This window comes from Oncorhynchus kisutch, linkage group LG21 (assembly GCF_002021735.2).
Source record: "Oncorhynchus kisutch isolate 150728-3 linkage group LG21, Okis_V2, whole genome shotgun sequence".
In the NCBI taxonomy this organism is placed as follows: domain Eukaryota; kingdom Metazoa; phylum Chordata; class Actinopteri; order Salmoniformes; family Salmonidae; genus Oncorhynchus; species Oncorhynchus kisutch.
Window position 1 is genome coordinate 18,459,185 of NC_034194.2, and position 16,846 is coordinate 18,476,030.

Sequence of the window (16,846 nt, forward strand, 5' to 3'; positions counted from 1 at the left end):
CTCAGATGCTGCTCAATCTCACCAGTTGGTGTTGTTGTGGTGTTGTTGTGGTGTTGTTGTGGTGTTGTTGTGGGTGTCAATGTCAGATAAGAGACAGGAAATGCTGAAGCTGATCACACAGTGTTAATTGTTGGCTAATTTTCACACACAGGCTTGGGACTCGATCCCGCCTTTCTTTTCTCCCCATTATCAAATTAAATCAGAGAATGTTTTTGGGTACTATAAAATTCTACTTGTACTACCAGGTAGACTCCCCTCACAGTTACCTTCCAGTTCTCACAATTAGAAGAGTGCATGGGTAAGATACTGAATAACATTGCTAGATGAGGATTGACTGAATCTGGTCTTTGAACGTTAAAGCCCCAGGTAGAATAAGGAGACAGAGGGGGAATAATAAGCCATCCTCCTACCTCATTGGTCGACAAGACGGAGTCCTCGTCCAGACTGAGGACAGCATCTGTGAGGATGACGTCATGGGGGGAAAAGCGACTGCTCATTGTCTGGGGTGGGGGGAGAGGGGGGGGGGGGGGGGGGGAAGAGGGAGAGATGTGGTCAATTGCTGCAGTCCCAAACTCCAACAATCCATCCACTGGCTCGGATCTCAACACCTCTGACTGTGTGGGGACCTATTCAATCACAAGCTGAAGTATTTCAGGTGCAGTATGTTTGAATGGGTTAGGCTAGAAATTGTTGGAGTGGAGTCCCTTTTTCATGCTGGGTGAAAAGAAGAGCAAACCATTTAATCAATTCATCCTGACGCACCCAGAGAGTAACCTTAACCTTCTTCTCTGCTTGAAACATAATTGCATTTCTTTAGCTCTCCGTAACAACTCATCCATAGAAGGCCAATCTTTGCTATTTCGGGCCTCACATTCCACTCCTCTGTAGGCTACTTCGAGAAAGACTCTATTATTGAAGGACTATTAATTTTAAGGAGGAAATATTGCTCTGATTATTGGATGAAAAACCTTGTTCTGTCGAGTATGTTGGCGAAGGCCAATGAGACATTAAAAACACCACGATTGCGAGGCAGTATCTTCTGCCCAAAGAACCACTTCACAATGACACTTGTCCTACTAATAATTACAGTGTAGGTACACAATGGAGAAATGTATTTTGCAATAATATGACATCTTATGAATAAAATGCCTCCACTATATCTCTGGTTATTGACGGTGTTTCTATTTGAAACGACTGATGGCTGTTTCTCTCTCTGCGGCCAGCGTTATTGGTAGATTGCCTGCTGCGAAGTATGTCCTATAATATTAGGGAACACACACATCGCAGAAGTGAACTGTCAGCAGTGGCCTCCTGAGAGGGATCTCAGGGTAATCCTCTTCACTGTCTCTCTCTCTGGGAGGCTGCCAGCCAGAGTGTGTGGTGTGATGCATCTTCACTAAAACTCCCCCTGCCTGCCTGCAATGCTCTTGACACCAAGCTTAAGGGGTTAATTACCGCCCTCTCTCTCCCTCCTGAACTTCACTGGCTGCTGCCTCATTCATCAAATCAGAAAGTTATTGATAGGAACCTGTTGACTTGGAGATTAGCCTCGCCTCGGGTTGGCTGCTCAAGAGCAAGTGGGCCTGGCCGCGCTTTCGACAGGGCCCCTTGTCATTATTTTGCAGCGGCAGCGGATGACTCGAGGTGCTGTGGACTCACATCACCGCGGCTTAATGGGCCCTTTTCAATGCAACATTATTTCCTATTCGCTGTAACCATCCCTGCCTGGTGTGTCATAGCAGGATAATAGTGACAGCGTATCGTTGGCAGGGCCGCACAGCACGGAGCCGAGCCTCCTGGCTCAGGAGAGCCCTTCATGGGGCCTTTTGAAAAATCATTTAGCAGCCGAGGGCTTGATTAAACGAGGAGCATTTGGTTACCTTAAGAGTCGTTTAGGAGTCATGTGGTAAAAAGCTCTCGTAGGAACATATTGAGAGAGACAGAGTGGCAAAGTACAGGCTTTCAGTATAACTATTATACACTCAGTAATCAGCCATTTATCAGCTGTGGAGGGCCCTTGGGATGAATGACAGCAATCAGACCTGACTCTCAAAGACAACGATACACAATCACGTAACAAGACAACGTTCCCGAGAAAGAAGGGTGTGTGTGTGTGGGGTGGGGGTTGCTTCTTCTGATAGGTAGCTACACTATATAGGTTAGCTCACAAAAGGCTACATCTGTGCATAGAATCGGTTTGGTATTCACAAGAGTGCCCAGATGAATCACGAGTGAGGCTAGTTTTCTCTGAAGAGGTAGAGGAAGCCGTTGATCTTGTTCTCCGGGATTTGCCAACTTTATCTTATGTTTTCAGACTGTCATGTTAAATATGAATGATGTATATTTATCCCATCTGTCTTCTGTGCTTGGGGGCTTGATTGAATAAAACCTGTTTAATAAAATACTTGGGCTGCAGCGTTAACCCTCATGGGACTTGCAAATCCATTTTAAACGAGGAATGCATATTTCTATGCTAATTCCTCCAACCACAGTTTTACGGGATCACCGTATTCTGTAGGAACTATCGATCTGCAGGCCGGGCTAATACGATGTGGATGCCCTAATCCATTACACTAAACACAGGCTTCACAGAGATCGCCGTAATACTGCTATCGACTCATCATTCCAGGATTTTTATTATTTAAGTGTATTTCTATAAACAAGGAATACGGGGGACTACAGCTTTAATAGCTCCATGTTCAGAGACTGAAAGTCTTCCCGCGAAATCCTAACGAATCCATCGCTATTACGCGCTAATTCGATTCCCTCTGTGGAAACAGGAACTCGGATATCCAAGGGCAAATATATTTGGTCAAAATTAGAAATGAATTGCAAATATCACAATGTGAAACGAGTATGCCTCTTTAGTTGAGGATCACTTCATCAATTGAACAGGGCCAAATTTGAAACGATTCTACATGACATGGATTCCTTTAATGTCAATAAGTTTACAGTTTGTCTATCAGCATGCCAGTAATACTGTATAGATTTCACACGCTGAGTTTTTCAGCGTAAAGCCTGGAGAACACTCACTGAGGCACTCTCAAACAAAACTCCCTCAGTAATTAGAGGTAAAAATTATCAACACACTATTCACAACAGTGGCATTCATTTAGTTCTGCATTGACAATTACCATACTCTGTATAATGTACTTATTGCTCTAATTTCCCCATCCCCATGTTGTGATGGTTACACACTGCTCTGGATGTCAGGCCAGCTGTTGTTGTTGTTGTAGTAATATCGCTCACCCCTCTGTTTCACCCACAGCTCTGCCTTCAGATCTCTATATACTCTGGAGCTCCGATTCCAATACACATCTTCAGGGACTGTTTGTCCTCCACTCTGCCCATCTCTCTCTCAACCTCTCATCCCCCGTGTCTGTCCCTCTCCGCCTCCTCTGTCCCAGGGCCCACCGTCCTTCGTCCTTGCCCCAGGGCTGCTTTAACTGGTCCCACTGAGACAGAGGCACAGGGTTCTGAGCTCACTCTCTCTCCTTTCCTCACCTCTCTCTCCTCTCCTTTACTTTACTTTCCTCTCTCTCCTCTCCCCTTTCCTTTCATTTCCTCTCCTCTCGCTCCTCTCCCCTTCCCTTTCCTCTCCTCTCCTCTTGCTCCTCTCCTTTCCTCTCTCTCCTCTCCTCTTGCTCCTCTCCTTTCCTCTCTCTCCTCTCCTCTCGCTCCTCTCTCTCTTTTCCTCTCCCCTTTCCTTTCCTCTCCCCGTTCCTTTCCTCTCTCTCCTCTCCTCTCCTCGTTCCTTTCCTCTCTCTCCTCTACTCTTTCCTTTCCTCTCCTGTCCTTTCCTTTCCTCTCCTCTCCCCTTCCCTTCCTCTCCCCTTTCCTTTCCTCTCTCTGCTCTCCCCTTTCCTCTCTCTGCTCTGCTCTCCTGTCCTTTCCTTTCCTCTCTCTCCTCTCCTTTCCACTCTCCTCTCCCCTCTCATTTCATTTCCTCTCCTCTCCATCTCCTCTCCTCTCTCCCCTTTCCTTTCCTCTCTCTCCTCTCCTCTTTCCTCTCCCCTTTCTTCTCTCTCCTCTCCTTTCCCCACTCCTCTCCTTTCCCCACTCCTCTCCTCTAATTTCCTCGCTCTCCTCTCTCTCTCCATCTCCTCTCTCTCTCTCCATCTCCTCTCTCTCTCCATCTCCTCTCTCTCTCCATCTCCTCTCTCTCTCCATCTCCTCTCTCTCTCCATCTCCTCTCTCTCTCCATCTCCTCTCTCTCTGGTGTCAATGGATTTCCCCCCTAGGCAGATATAAATTGATGTATCTCTGAGTCACCTGGTGAAGATGTGGCATCATTCTCATCTCCATTGACTCCTGCTACTTCAAGGCCAATCTTTAGAGGCTTTTCAATTATTTTCTTTATGGGTTAATCCGATTTCATGCCTGGCACACTCATAGTCAAAGTTCGAAGCTCAGCAGAGAAAAGTATTTCAATGGCTCAAGCATCATTTCTGAGATTCATTTTTGTCATAGCCCATCTCTTTATAAAATGTACTTCAAGTGCTGTCATAGTGGGGTAAAGATACATAAAAAAAAACTAATCTGAGATGAAATATGCATCGCATTGTTGTAAACTAAAATTGCATTACGTTTGATAAAATCCCAAATAAACCATTTTGAAGTTATGGCTAAATATAAAGCCACAAATCAAGTATCTTTGTCATCTGTTTAGTGGCCCTTAGTCTGACCAGTCTCTCCCTCTCACGCTGTGTCTAGCCTGCCTGGGAGACTGTGTGTTCTGGCCTCCTCTGACCTCAATGCATTATGGATCATTAGACACCCACCTCAGGGGCCCAGGGAGCCAGAGACACCACCATAGAGTACAGACCAGGGATAACCTCAACCTCAACCTGACCCATGACCCAGAAACCCTAACAGGCCCACAGAAACCCATCTCCTTCACCACTGCTGTTTACACAGACTCTGATTGGAGTTTAAAGGGAAGTGTAGTGAGATAGTTTTGCTTATTTGTACCATGTATGCATGCTTTTCTGCAATATAAATAGATTTCCTCCACTTTCAAGGATACTTAAAAAACAAACAAATTTGCATTCAAAGTGCAATCAAGTGTCATTATTCCTCAAACGTAACCTACAGCTTGATTTGATTGCATGGTTAGGTGATAAGGATATTGTGAATTTATAAAAGGTGAACAATATAAGAAATGTAGATGAGTAATGAGAAGCCTGATGACGCAATTCAGCAAATTCGGAACACTGCCCTCCGACATTACACGCAAATATAAATGAATGGACTGAATTGATTCTGAGGATCAAGTTTAAGTTGAAGAGAAACTGGCAGTGTTCAATAGCATTGGACTCCAACGCAACGATTCAACGCTTTGCAGTAGATCTAACACTTGGAAGTTTCACCTAATTTCTTTATCTGTTCTTATTAGCCATGTTCCCTTCTGATGAGACATCGTGTGATCCAGGCTGTATTTGAATTTAGCAGGTGATGAAAATAGCTATCTGACGAGGATGGGGAGATGGAGAGGTGCTAATGAGACAGTGAGCCCTTCTTGAGGCGTCGCATCGCAGGAGAGGAGCACACTCAGCCAGCCACCCACACACAGCTGTGGAGATCTCACGCACACACAGATACAGACACGTCAGTGAAGGGCTTAACTCCAAGCCGTCAGGCCCTGGGAGTGAGTGGCAGGTCTGCCGAGAGTAAGGATTGTGATTTAATGTCAGCTGGGTATAATGTGATCCATGGCACGGATGCGGGTCAACTTAATTAGCCTTCAAATTGAAACCCACTTGAAGGAAAAAGATGAGGGGACCTATTGTTAGATGTGTTACTTTCCTGAGGATAGAAACACAGAGGAAAAAAATCGATAATATAATAGGTTGGATTTGAATTGAATGGTGCCGGTGACCTCTACTCACGGCTGATTAGTGTGTACTATGGAGCCGCAGACTCTCCATTGAAATAAAAGAATGATGGAGAGGAGGAGAAGAAAAAAAAAAGATAAAAGAGAATGATAGATTACGACGGAGAGGAGAGGGCCTGTGGTTCATCAAGGCCCTTTCACAGCAGCCAGTGGTTTCCCTTGTCTATCACACAATGCATTCATGCAGCAACATGAACATTATGCCCCTGCTTTTCACACGACAGATGTAGGATCTTAATTTGAGCCACTTTGCTACACAGCAGAAGAATAATCCTGAATTACAGGAAATGTGGATTACAATTAATGGACATTTTTCGTAAGGGAAAAATCAAGCCTGAAATTTCTAAGTGGAAATGCCAAACTTCAGTTTATTGCAGGAAAGCTCTCTTGCAACATCGATCAAATTAAGATCCTACATCTGTAGCTTGCTAAATATGAAAACAGTGCAAACACAATGGCGAGTATAGGACCGAAAACACAATAAATGGGGTCTAGGTTACTGCGTAATAACTCATGAGCCTGGAGTCCTCATGCTAAATCAATAGGTGACATGTATTTAGGAAAAAACAGCCATAACTGTTTAAAGAGTATGCCGGCCTTGATGAGATGTAAACCATTAAGGACACACCAGATAATAAAAGCCTCGAGACACACAGCCGCCCTGACTAACATACAATTACTTTGTTCCATTGAACACGCCACACAAAGGCATTTGAATTCAACTTTTGATACAATTACTTTCCTTTATTTGGCGGATTTACACGAGGGGACGAGAAAAGATGCACAGCAGCAGTACATGGAGCACATCTGCCGTTAGCTATTACTCCGCCCCCAGGCCGCACTCTGATTCAGTGTGATGTGAACGTTTCAACACAGCAAAGCTTTGATTGTTTGGGGAGAGAGCTGCAGAGAATGACTACTCTGGAGCAGCTGCCTTGTTAGGCTAGAATACTCAGAGTGAGTAATTAGGGGCCCATCGATGCCTTTTAGAAAAAGCTGTTTATTGTTATAGTGGAAACACATTTTTCTCCATTGCTGTGTTTACTACATGGGAATAAACGGACTCAATTAAAGGGAGCTGCCATCGGGTTTTAGGGTCCTGCTCCTGCCTCTATGGGGCAGACTGGAGAGGGTTGCAGTCAGCACTACTCTCGTGTTATGGACAAGAGCTGGGCTGCTGCTTGGGTATGAAACAACAGAGGAGGGTGTGCGTGTGTGTATTTGTGTATGACACGGAGACACACAGAGAGAGAGACAGAGAGAGAGAGATTTGACTGAAGAAAGAGAGAGATTTGACTGAAGAAAGAGAGATTTGACCAAAGAGAGAGATTTGACTAGAGAGAGATTTGACTAAAGAGAGAGATTTGACTAAAGAGAGAGATTTGACCAAAGAGAGAGATTTGACCAAAGAGAGAGAGAGAGATTTGACTGGAGAGAGAGAGAGAGCGCGAGAGAGAGAGAAAAAGAGAGAGAGGGAGAGAAAGAGAGAGAGCAAGCAAGAGCGAGAGAGCGAGCGAGTGAGAGATTTGGTGGAATTTTGTGGTACGCAGCAAGCATGACATTGCTGTTTGGAATTCCACTTTGCCTTCGAGTAATATTTATTTTGTAAATGGAATGCTCCAAATAACACAATCTGAGTGATTATTTGGACTCAATGAACGGTTGGAAGAATCGTACTGTATTAAATTTTAATGAAAATTGTTAGATTGAAACCAAATCAAATCAAACATTATTTGTCACATGCGCCAAATACAATAAGCCCTTAACCAACAGTGCAGTTTAAGAAAGAGTTAAGAAAATGTTTACCAAATAAACTAAAAGTAAATAATAATTAAAAAGTAACAAGAAAATAACAAGGTTATATACAGGGGGTACGGGGCCGAGTCAATGTGCGGGGATACAGGTTAGTTAAGGTCATTTGTACATGTAGGTAGGGGTGAAGTGACAATGCACAGATAATAAACAGTGAGTAGCAGCGGTGTACAAAACAAATGGAGGGGGAGTGTCAATGTAAATAGTCCGGTGGCCATTTGCTTAATTGTTCAGCAGTCTTATGGCTTGGGGGGTAGAAGCAGTTAAGGAGCCTTTTGGTCCTAGACTTGGCGCTCCGGTACCGCTTGCCGTGCGGTAGCAGAGAAAACAGTTTATGACTTGGGTGACTGGAGTCTCTGACAATTTTTGGAGCTTTCCTCCGACACCGGCTATTATATAGGTCCAGGGTGGCTGGAAGCTTGGCCCCAGTGATGTACTGGGCTGTACGCACTACCCTCTGAAGCGCCTTACGGTCAGATGCCGAGCAGTTGCCATATCAGGCGGTGATGCAACCGGTCAGGATGCTCTAGATGGTGCAGCTGTAGAACTTTGAGAGGATCTGGGGGCCCATGCCAAATATTTTCAGTTTCCTGAGGGGGAAAAGGTTTAGTCGTGCCCTCTTCACAACTGTCTTGGTATGTTTAGACCATGATAGTTCGTTGGTGATATGGACACCAAAGAACTTGAAACTCTCAACACGCTCCACTACAGCCCCGTCGATGTTAATGGGGGCCTGTTCGGCCCGCCTTTTCCTGTAGTCCACGATCAGGGGACACATTGAGGGACAGGTTGTTGTCCTGGCACCACACTGCCAGGTCTCTGACCTCCTCCCTATAGGCTGTCTCATTGTTATCGGTGATCATGCCTATCACTGTTGTGTCGAAGCAAATTTAATGATGGTGTTGGAGTCATGTTTGGCCACACAGTCGTAGATGAACAGGGAGTACAGGAGGGGACTAAGTACACACCCCGGAGGGGCCCCAGTGTTGAGGATCAGTGTGGCAGACGTGTTGTTGCCTACACTTACCACTTGGGGGAGGCCTGTCAAGAAGTCCAGGATCCAGTTGCAGAGGGAGGTGTTTAGTCACAGGGTCCTTCAGTGTGTTATAAGACGTTTGCATTCAGTAAGAGCATTTGTCCTCGTTGGAAGTATGATGTCTGGTGTACTTACTCCCATTGTTTTCAAAGCTCATAAGAACACCGCGAAGGTGTACCTTACTATAGCATTACTAAAACGAGTCAGCTGAGGCTTGGCACAGCAACGGCCCTCTGTGTGTTTCAACTAGAGACCTCCTGGAAGCAGCCTCATGCTGTGTCATGGCTCAACAGTCAGGGTAAGCTGAGCTCAGATCCCAGGAGGCAGCCACACTCAGTCATGGCCAATTCCAAAAAGTAGAAAATGAACGAAAAGCTTGAATGAATTTTAGGAGGCATTTACGACTGCATTTCATCTCCCCTGACTTTAACGGCCACACTCATTCCCCGCTGAATGATCAAGACTCAATAAAACACATTAGAATCGATAGCGAAACATGTCGTCTCAACGCCGGCATAACTCGGGGGAACTCGTACCTTTCTCTCTCCCTCAATGACAGTGATAGGCACAGTGGTGGAGGGCCACTTGCTCTTCGGAGGTAAAGGCTTGTCACAATTCCACAGCACAATGATCTGCGAATAAGACAAGACAGTGGAATCTCAATTCAAAGTGCATTGACCTCATTGTACATGTAGCAGAGGATACACAGCCGAGTTGAGTCGGCGTTTCATTGCAAACTTTGATCATATCTAGTTCAATATAACACGCGGCAGCATGCCATGACTACAGGATAGTTGTAAAGCTTCACCCTACATCACAACAGAATTCTGTCCTTTCATACATTAATTGGAGTATAAAAAGCAATGGTCTCCATCCCTGCCGTTTCGCCTCAGCTCACGGGTCATGGGTCCGCGCTCCATAGAATCAGCAATTAGATACTCATTTCATTTAATAGGATCTCTATGCTGAGCTCTCACCTGTGCACAGAACTTGGATTTGGCAACAGCGATGATGAGCTTGACTACGGGCTGCAGCTGAGACTGGAGAGGAGTCACGGCCTGGATAACAGCAGTGAACTCCTGGGACGGGCTCTTCCCTGCAACCACACAGAGAGACACACACCTTAACACAAACCTTCAGACACACACTTCAACACATCCACCTTTTGACCCACAGCTTCAGAATAGACGGAGACCGGACTCTCCAGTCCATCTACCTCCTCACGCCTAAATGGGCACCTAGTGCACTTACAGCATCCCAATCAATCTCTCTGACACGGGGCTGTGGGTCTCTCCGGCCTCTAGTGTACTGGCCTCCATTTTATGGATCTACTCCTGTTAATGGGGGTGGAGGCTTTGTGGTCACACGAGGGCGCCCCCTTGACGTGGGATGTGATAGCTTACTTGTGCTGACTGTTCGGATGTCCCTATTTTTGGAGCAGAACATTTGACTGAATAGGAGGATTGCCCTTTGCAGACATTGTTGCACGAGCAAAGGAAGCTGTGGAACATCTCTGGCGAATATCTTCAGAGGGTTTCTGTACTGCATTAGGACCTTGTTCTCATCCTGTCATCAAAAGCCTTGATAGTGTTTTACTTTGGCAACTCTTGTGTAGAAGAAATGTTTCCACCGGGAAACCCCACCGTCTGGTAGCCATTTTAAGTTCAAACAAACATTCGAATCAAACATTCAACTGCAAATATACCAAGCAGAACAGGCCCAAAAATAGTTCAAATGACTTTCATTGAAAGAACGGTGATCAAAGTTGCTTGAAACGTTTCCAACTGTTGTTAAGATGGGGGAAAAATATTTAACATTCCAACAAGGTATGCTCTTGCATTGATCCAATATTTATTGCCACTCCACTGGCTTAAATGCTCAATTATATAACACACCTTAAACAACTGCAGCAGAGTAGGCTTTTACATCCACATTTGTGAAAAAGGAGCCTCATTTTCGTGGTCCCATCTGCTCTTTGCAGGTTACCCTACTACTGTACGCCTAGTGGAGGTGGGTGTCACTGGATTGGTTATGCTGGTTACTGGCCTTTACACCGGTTACTGGCCTTTACGCCGGTTACTGGCCTTGGCGAAGAAGCTCTAGAAATGGTAATCAGAAAGGTTCAGTGTGGTATGGAACGTGCTCAGAAAGTAGACCCTAATATTGACAGAACAAAGTCAAACTGTACTATGGTAATGGGGGGGGGGACAGACCTTCTGGACGCTGTGGCATAATTATCACTTCTTCACAAGGAGCAGTGGTATGACTGCAGAGGAGAAAGCTGTTAGGGGTTCCTGAACCTCGCTGAGATCTAGCTGCTGTAGTCGTCGTGGTAACCTTGAAAATAATTAGTGGTGCCAGGGAAGTGAGGAGGTGTGGTGACGTGGGCAAGTGTTACCGCCTTTTCACACAAGGTGGTGGTGGACATGTATGATGACTGTGCTGCTGACTGTTTATCTAACAGCAATAACTTGCAGTTTCTCTCTGGCAGCTTCCTGGAACTAGTCCTTCTCCACGATGCCGACTTGGCACAATGCAATGAGAGAAGACTGTGTGGAACCGCATATGCAGCAGTCAGATGAATTCACATTCTTTTTGATGCCCTGCCAATCTAATCCAAAGATTTAGGCAAGATATATTTTCCCCCTCATGTGAAAGGCTATAATGAAGCTTCAGATTGAGATTGATTGACAGCTCATTAGTGTCACTGTTTGCTGGGTAGCTTGCAGAGAAAAGATAGCTTGACAACAATTCCTGCCAGCAATAAAGAGTGCTTCAACGTGGTCCTTCAACGTGGTCCTTCAACGTGGTCCTGCTGATCATTTTCACTCAACATTTTTGAGTTCAAACAAAATTCAGTTGAGACATTACATCTCATGAGTGAAAATTTGAACTCAAATGGCGATGATAATTGGTTTTGATGACTGCAGATAACAAGCAGAGTTTCTACAGCGAACATTCAAACAGTTTTTTTTGCAGTGAATGGGCCTATCATTTCTCATCCACTGCTTTGGCATGTCTTCATACATTCCCAGTAGCTTTAAACACAGTTAAAAGAGAATTGTGAAGCAAACAGCCTGTGAAGTACATGATAGGAGGTGCCAAAGCAGCTGGACTCTCTACTTAACAAGTTGGAAATCCAATTTGTGATTTTGAGGCGGTATACCCAGTCATCAAGACCCCCAGAGATGGAGCCCAACATCGCCTTCTTTTCTACTTCTCAGAGAAAATATGATACGGCACAGATGCTGTCCTAATAGCAAAATATTGTAACATCAACTTGAAATTCCGCAGAGACAAATAAAAACTTTAAAAACAGTAAAATCGTCAGTAAAATTGACATAGGCCTAAACCGCAGACGTGAACTTTTCAACTACCTAGAAAAGTTTTGAAACCCCTTCGCCATTCAGAATTACGGAAAGAGAGACTGATAACGCCTGTGTATTATCGGAACTGGAAAAAACTTAATTGACCGCTTAGAGAAAGACAAGCATCTATCTGAGTTATGGCTTCATCCCAGTTCGTCTCGTAGGACTGCGGTAGCAGCATGGTACATAGCGCACAGCTCCACGACGCTCCATGCAGGAGGGAATGCACAAGACATGGACGCCTGGCTGACTGACTCTAGGCAGGACTTGAACCTCGCCAGTAAATGACCAAGCAAAGGTCTGATCCTTTTGTGATTGTGTGTCAGCTCCCATGTGTATAGAAGAGGAGTCTGTTACACCAGGTCATTAACAGGCTCCAACTCACCCAGAGACGAGTAGTAGAAGGGGAACACTGCAGCGTCCGTGGAGAACTGAGGCAGAACGTACAGTCCACCCGGCAATGAATTCCACATCAACTTGTTCCTGGATACGTGTGAATTTATTCTGTCTTGGATTAGCTACAGAAAAAGAAACAACACAGAGAGAAGGAGAGAGGAGAAGAGAGAGAGAGAGAGGATTAGTATTAAGAAGATGCTCGCTCTGCGGGAGGCTGGGTCTGATGGACGTGGCCATGTTGTCGAGCAGCGTCTCTGGCGCAGAATACGCCTCATACCCTCAGCTGGGACTGATTCCCACTCACCCAGGTACAACTGTTACCCTGCATGTTGACTGTGGAGATTGGACCTGTATCTCCTCCCATGTCGCAATAGATGATAAGTATGATGACTGTGCTGCTGACAGTTTATCTGACAGCAACAACGTGCACAGTTTCTTAGTCTGTAAGGAGTTATTTGCATGCACTGGTCATGCTTTACATGAAGATCAGCCATGGGTCCCGATACTAGTTGTGTCAATGGAGACAAAACACTAAATAAAACGTTAATCAAAGTCAGTCACATTAACAGTCATTTCATATCAGCCATATACTTTTGATTGCTCTTTCCAATGGACCCCCCCCGACTCACTGCCTCTCCTGATATAGAAAGGCTACAGCTGCCAGAGACAGACCATATGTCTCCTCTCCTGCCTCTCTCTCAGAGCCTGGTGCTTTCTAGGCTGCTTCCACCGTTTGTACTGTGGTTTCCTAATGTGAGATAGGCCTTAATAAGCACCCCCTGAGTTAAAGGAGGCGAGGGGTCGACCCCTCCATACCGCTGTTTACTCACTGCTAGGTGATGATCTTCATTTCTGTTGCTAAAGATACCTCCGCAGTACAAAGGCACCTTCTTTTCCAGTTGCTACAGTTTCCTCTGTCTGGTTTACACTTTCTCAAAATGTATCTGAAAACTCCATTGACAGATTCAGGTCTGATAAACCTGGCTGAGGGAAGAGTAACGTCTGGCTGTCTGTAATGCGGCCTCCTCGGGGTGATTTGCATAACAGTTTACAGTCCATGTGGCCATCCAGTACCAGGAACACTGACATGACAGATGCCTTTTGATCTATATGGAGAGTTAGCTGGCACTTCCTGCAAGCCTCACAACAGCACTGCGTGTGCCTGGGGATATTTAGGATGCCTCATTTCCCCCATTTTGTCAGTCGGCATGTAGCCCCAGCATTTAGCACTTCTGCACAATGGTAAATATGCATGGAAACGGGCCTAATTTTGTCCCTGTTGGATTTGGACTAGGCACCTGGTGGTGACGTTCGCCCGGCAACACATAAAAACCAACACTCGGCCCTAATCCCAAACCCAATTCATCACAAAGTGCTGCTGTGGCTCCCTTTGAAGAACCATGACGGAATGCCTAAAATACACCCGACTCACTTCCTCTTTTCCCCCTCCTTCTGTCATTATGTCCTTTGATATGAAGTGGTGAATTGTCGGTATAGTAAAAGGAATGGAGTAAAGACAGAGACTGGGGGAATTAAACACAGACACCCTCCCGAAGAGAAGAATAAACAACAGGTACGAAGACATATAGGTGACAGGTTGGAGTGTCTGCTGAGTGAGTTCTAAATGAGGGCTTCCAACACCATTATAACTAATAAGAGTAGTTTCTGAATGTGTAAGTGATACAGTAAATTGTGTAAGTAGGTTCATACACTGAGTATACAAAACATTAGGAACACCTTCCTAATATTGAGTTGCACCCCCTTTTCCCTTCAGAACTGCCTCAATTCGTTGGGACATGGACTCTACAAGGTGTCGAACATGTTCCACAGGGATGTTGGCCAATGTTGACTCCAATGCTTCCCACAGTTGTGTCAAGTTGGTTGGATGTCCTTTGGGTGGTGGATCATTCTTGACACACACGGGAAACTGTTGAGGGTGAAAAACCCAGCAATGTTGCAGTTCTTGACAGAAACCGGTGCACCTGGCACCTACTACCATACCCCGTTCAAAGACACGTAAATATTTAGTCTTGCCCATTCACCCTCTGAATGGCACACATACACAATCCATGTCTCAATTGTCTCAAGGCTTAAGAATCCTTCTTTAACCTGTCTCCTCCCCTTTATCTACACTGATTGAAATGGATATAAAAAGTGACATCAATAAGGGATCATAGCCTTCACCTGTATTCACCTGGTAAGTGTATGTCATGGAAAGAACAGGTGTTCCTAATGTTTGGTACACTCAGTATATAAAAAAAAAAAACATTGAAAAAATCAGACCAAAGTAAAACCATTCTCACCCAGAAGAAAAAGACAAAAGCTAAACAGTTGAGACAGTGGGGTGCACAGAGAGCCTATGAGAGTGTTTGGATGTTACCCTGCTCTGAACTGTACCTCTCATACCTGCAGGACAAAACACTTCACGCCTGGGCTTCTTCTCCACACATCTTACATCTTATCAAACACATAATACCATCAAACAAAAAAATGGGATTTCTGATTGTTCTAGGGGAAACATGATAATTATTTAAACTTTGCTCCGAGGGGACACTGTATTTGAGGGTGTGACAACAATAAATGGTAGCAGGATAACAAAAGGGGACGTTTAAAAAAAAGTAACCCCAGCTACCCGTCTACGTACTGTAGTCCCCACACATTTAAGTTGCCAGAGGAAACTGTTACACTGCAGACTCTTTTGATCATGGCAGGTTCTGACTAACTGTCTGTTCTGGGGAAGAGGCTGATGAAAACCCTTTGTGTCGGTTTCCCCCCAGAGACTGAGACAGAAGAGAGAGTATAGTGAAAACACTCCTAAAGTAAGAGCCAGACTGTCAGCAGTAAGAAAAAAACAAACCAGGGGAAATTAAGAACTTTGTTGGGGAACGCTGTTGTACAGCCACCATCAATTTATCCTGGCCACTTGTGCACATTACAGAAAAGTCTATCCGTTATCCTGGCTGCTGGCTGTCTGGCCTTGCAATCCTCCCAACCTGCTCCCACCCACTTCCGATTCACATGAACAGTTCTAGAAATGGGAGAGCTTACCTCTAATGTAGTTAATACTATTTTTGCTACCGAAGAAAAATACGCATCCCAGAGGAACTGAGTCTGCTGCCTGAGCGCCAATATTTTGTCATGGTCCACAGATCTGGTAATTGAAGAAACCTGGGGAAAAAAAGGACAGAGTAAAACATTTAATGAGTGTGAGAGAGTCGGGGAACATGGGTTATTCTCTGGGCAGATGTGATTAGGTGAAATCCTCCTTCCCGAGGGAGGCCCATGGACACACTGACTCCTCCCCTGGGAGCCATAGCAACACTCTCTGTAGGGTTCTAACCACTCTTTAGTGGCTACTACTTGAGGGACCAATGACATCGTTAACGACGGTACTCAATGGTCAAATTACACTGTCATTTGTGTGGCAGAGGACTAATGGAATTTGCTGTCATATCGTTCCAATTGAGGACTATCCTCTCCAGTGGTATCTCCAAGCATAGGCCAAACTGCTAGAGGGAAACGGAGGTGTTGGTATGTGCTGGTAAACCAGCCTTGTGTGAGAGAGGGTGAACCCCTCAGCTAGGGATCATGTCCCTCCTGTGGCAAACACACAATGCTATCAAACCCTGCTAACTGACAGATAGCACTGCTCTGTCCTGTCACTTCTCATCTCTGAGTCTCCTCATCAATTATACAAACATTGAAACATACAATTGACAATGTGACACGTGGCAGGAGAGGGGCCAAGAGAGACAAATCAGCATTGTCACAATGAACGTCACATTTCTTACCCCCCAAATCACAAAGACAACCCCCCTCCACCTGAAGCCTGAAAACAATGTCTGTCTGAGCTGATGTTTGGCAGTGACAGTATTTCTAGTTTTAATACAGTCAGAGGGAGGACATAAATAACGCCAATCTAATCACACAACCCTCTCTCCATTAGTGTTTATGTGTCTTCACTGTGGGGGAATATGCTACTCCACATGTTGTGCTGGGTTGTTGCGTGTCATTCTTCAACATAATTGAACGCAATGAGATTCCATTTTCACAGCAGGTGCAGCAACTCGATTGTCGTATAAAACCAAAACAATGGATTGACTTAAAAACTCTCCTTCACTCTCATTTTGTCCCAACACACACCACCACAGCAGTATGGTGTGGGAGCCATTTACAAACTCTGTGAATAAAGCCGGATGTACAGTGGGGTCCGGAATGACTTGGTTCCTTGTTAAAGATGAGCAGAAAAGACTGTATAAAATAATTTATACAAATACTGAGCTATATTGTATGATCCAAAACAAGGAAAAAATATATTATGTTATACTAATACAATTTCTC

At 45.0% G+C, this 16,846-nt stretch overlaps 1 protein-coding gene across 3 annotated transcripts in view; it reads right to left on the minus strand.

Annotated features, from left to right (window-relative positions):
• The window catches only part of LOC109866535 (exostosin-1), a 250,622-nt gene that overhangs the window by 18,917 nt on the left and 214,859 nt on the right, over positions 1-16,846 (minus strand). For 2 of the 3 annotated variants that reach the window (XM_020455248.2, XM_031800493.1), the window contains exons 5-9: positions 15,554-15,673; positions 12,495-12,627; positions 9,719-9,837; positions 9,278-9,373; positions 411-500 (exon numbers count right to left, since the gene is read on the minus strand). In XM_020455248.2, coding sequence (XP_020310837.2) covers positions 411-500; positions 9,278-9,373; positions 9,719-9,837; positions 12,495-12,627; positions 15,554-15,673 — 558 coding nt within the window. The remainder of the gene's footprint in view (positions 1-410; positions 501-9,277; positions 9,374-9,718; positions 9,838-12,494; positions 12,628-15,553; positions 15,674-16,846) is intronic. The other variant, XM_031800492.1, reaches the window with a different exon arrangement.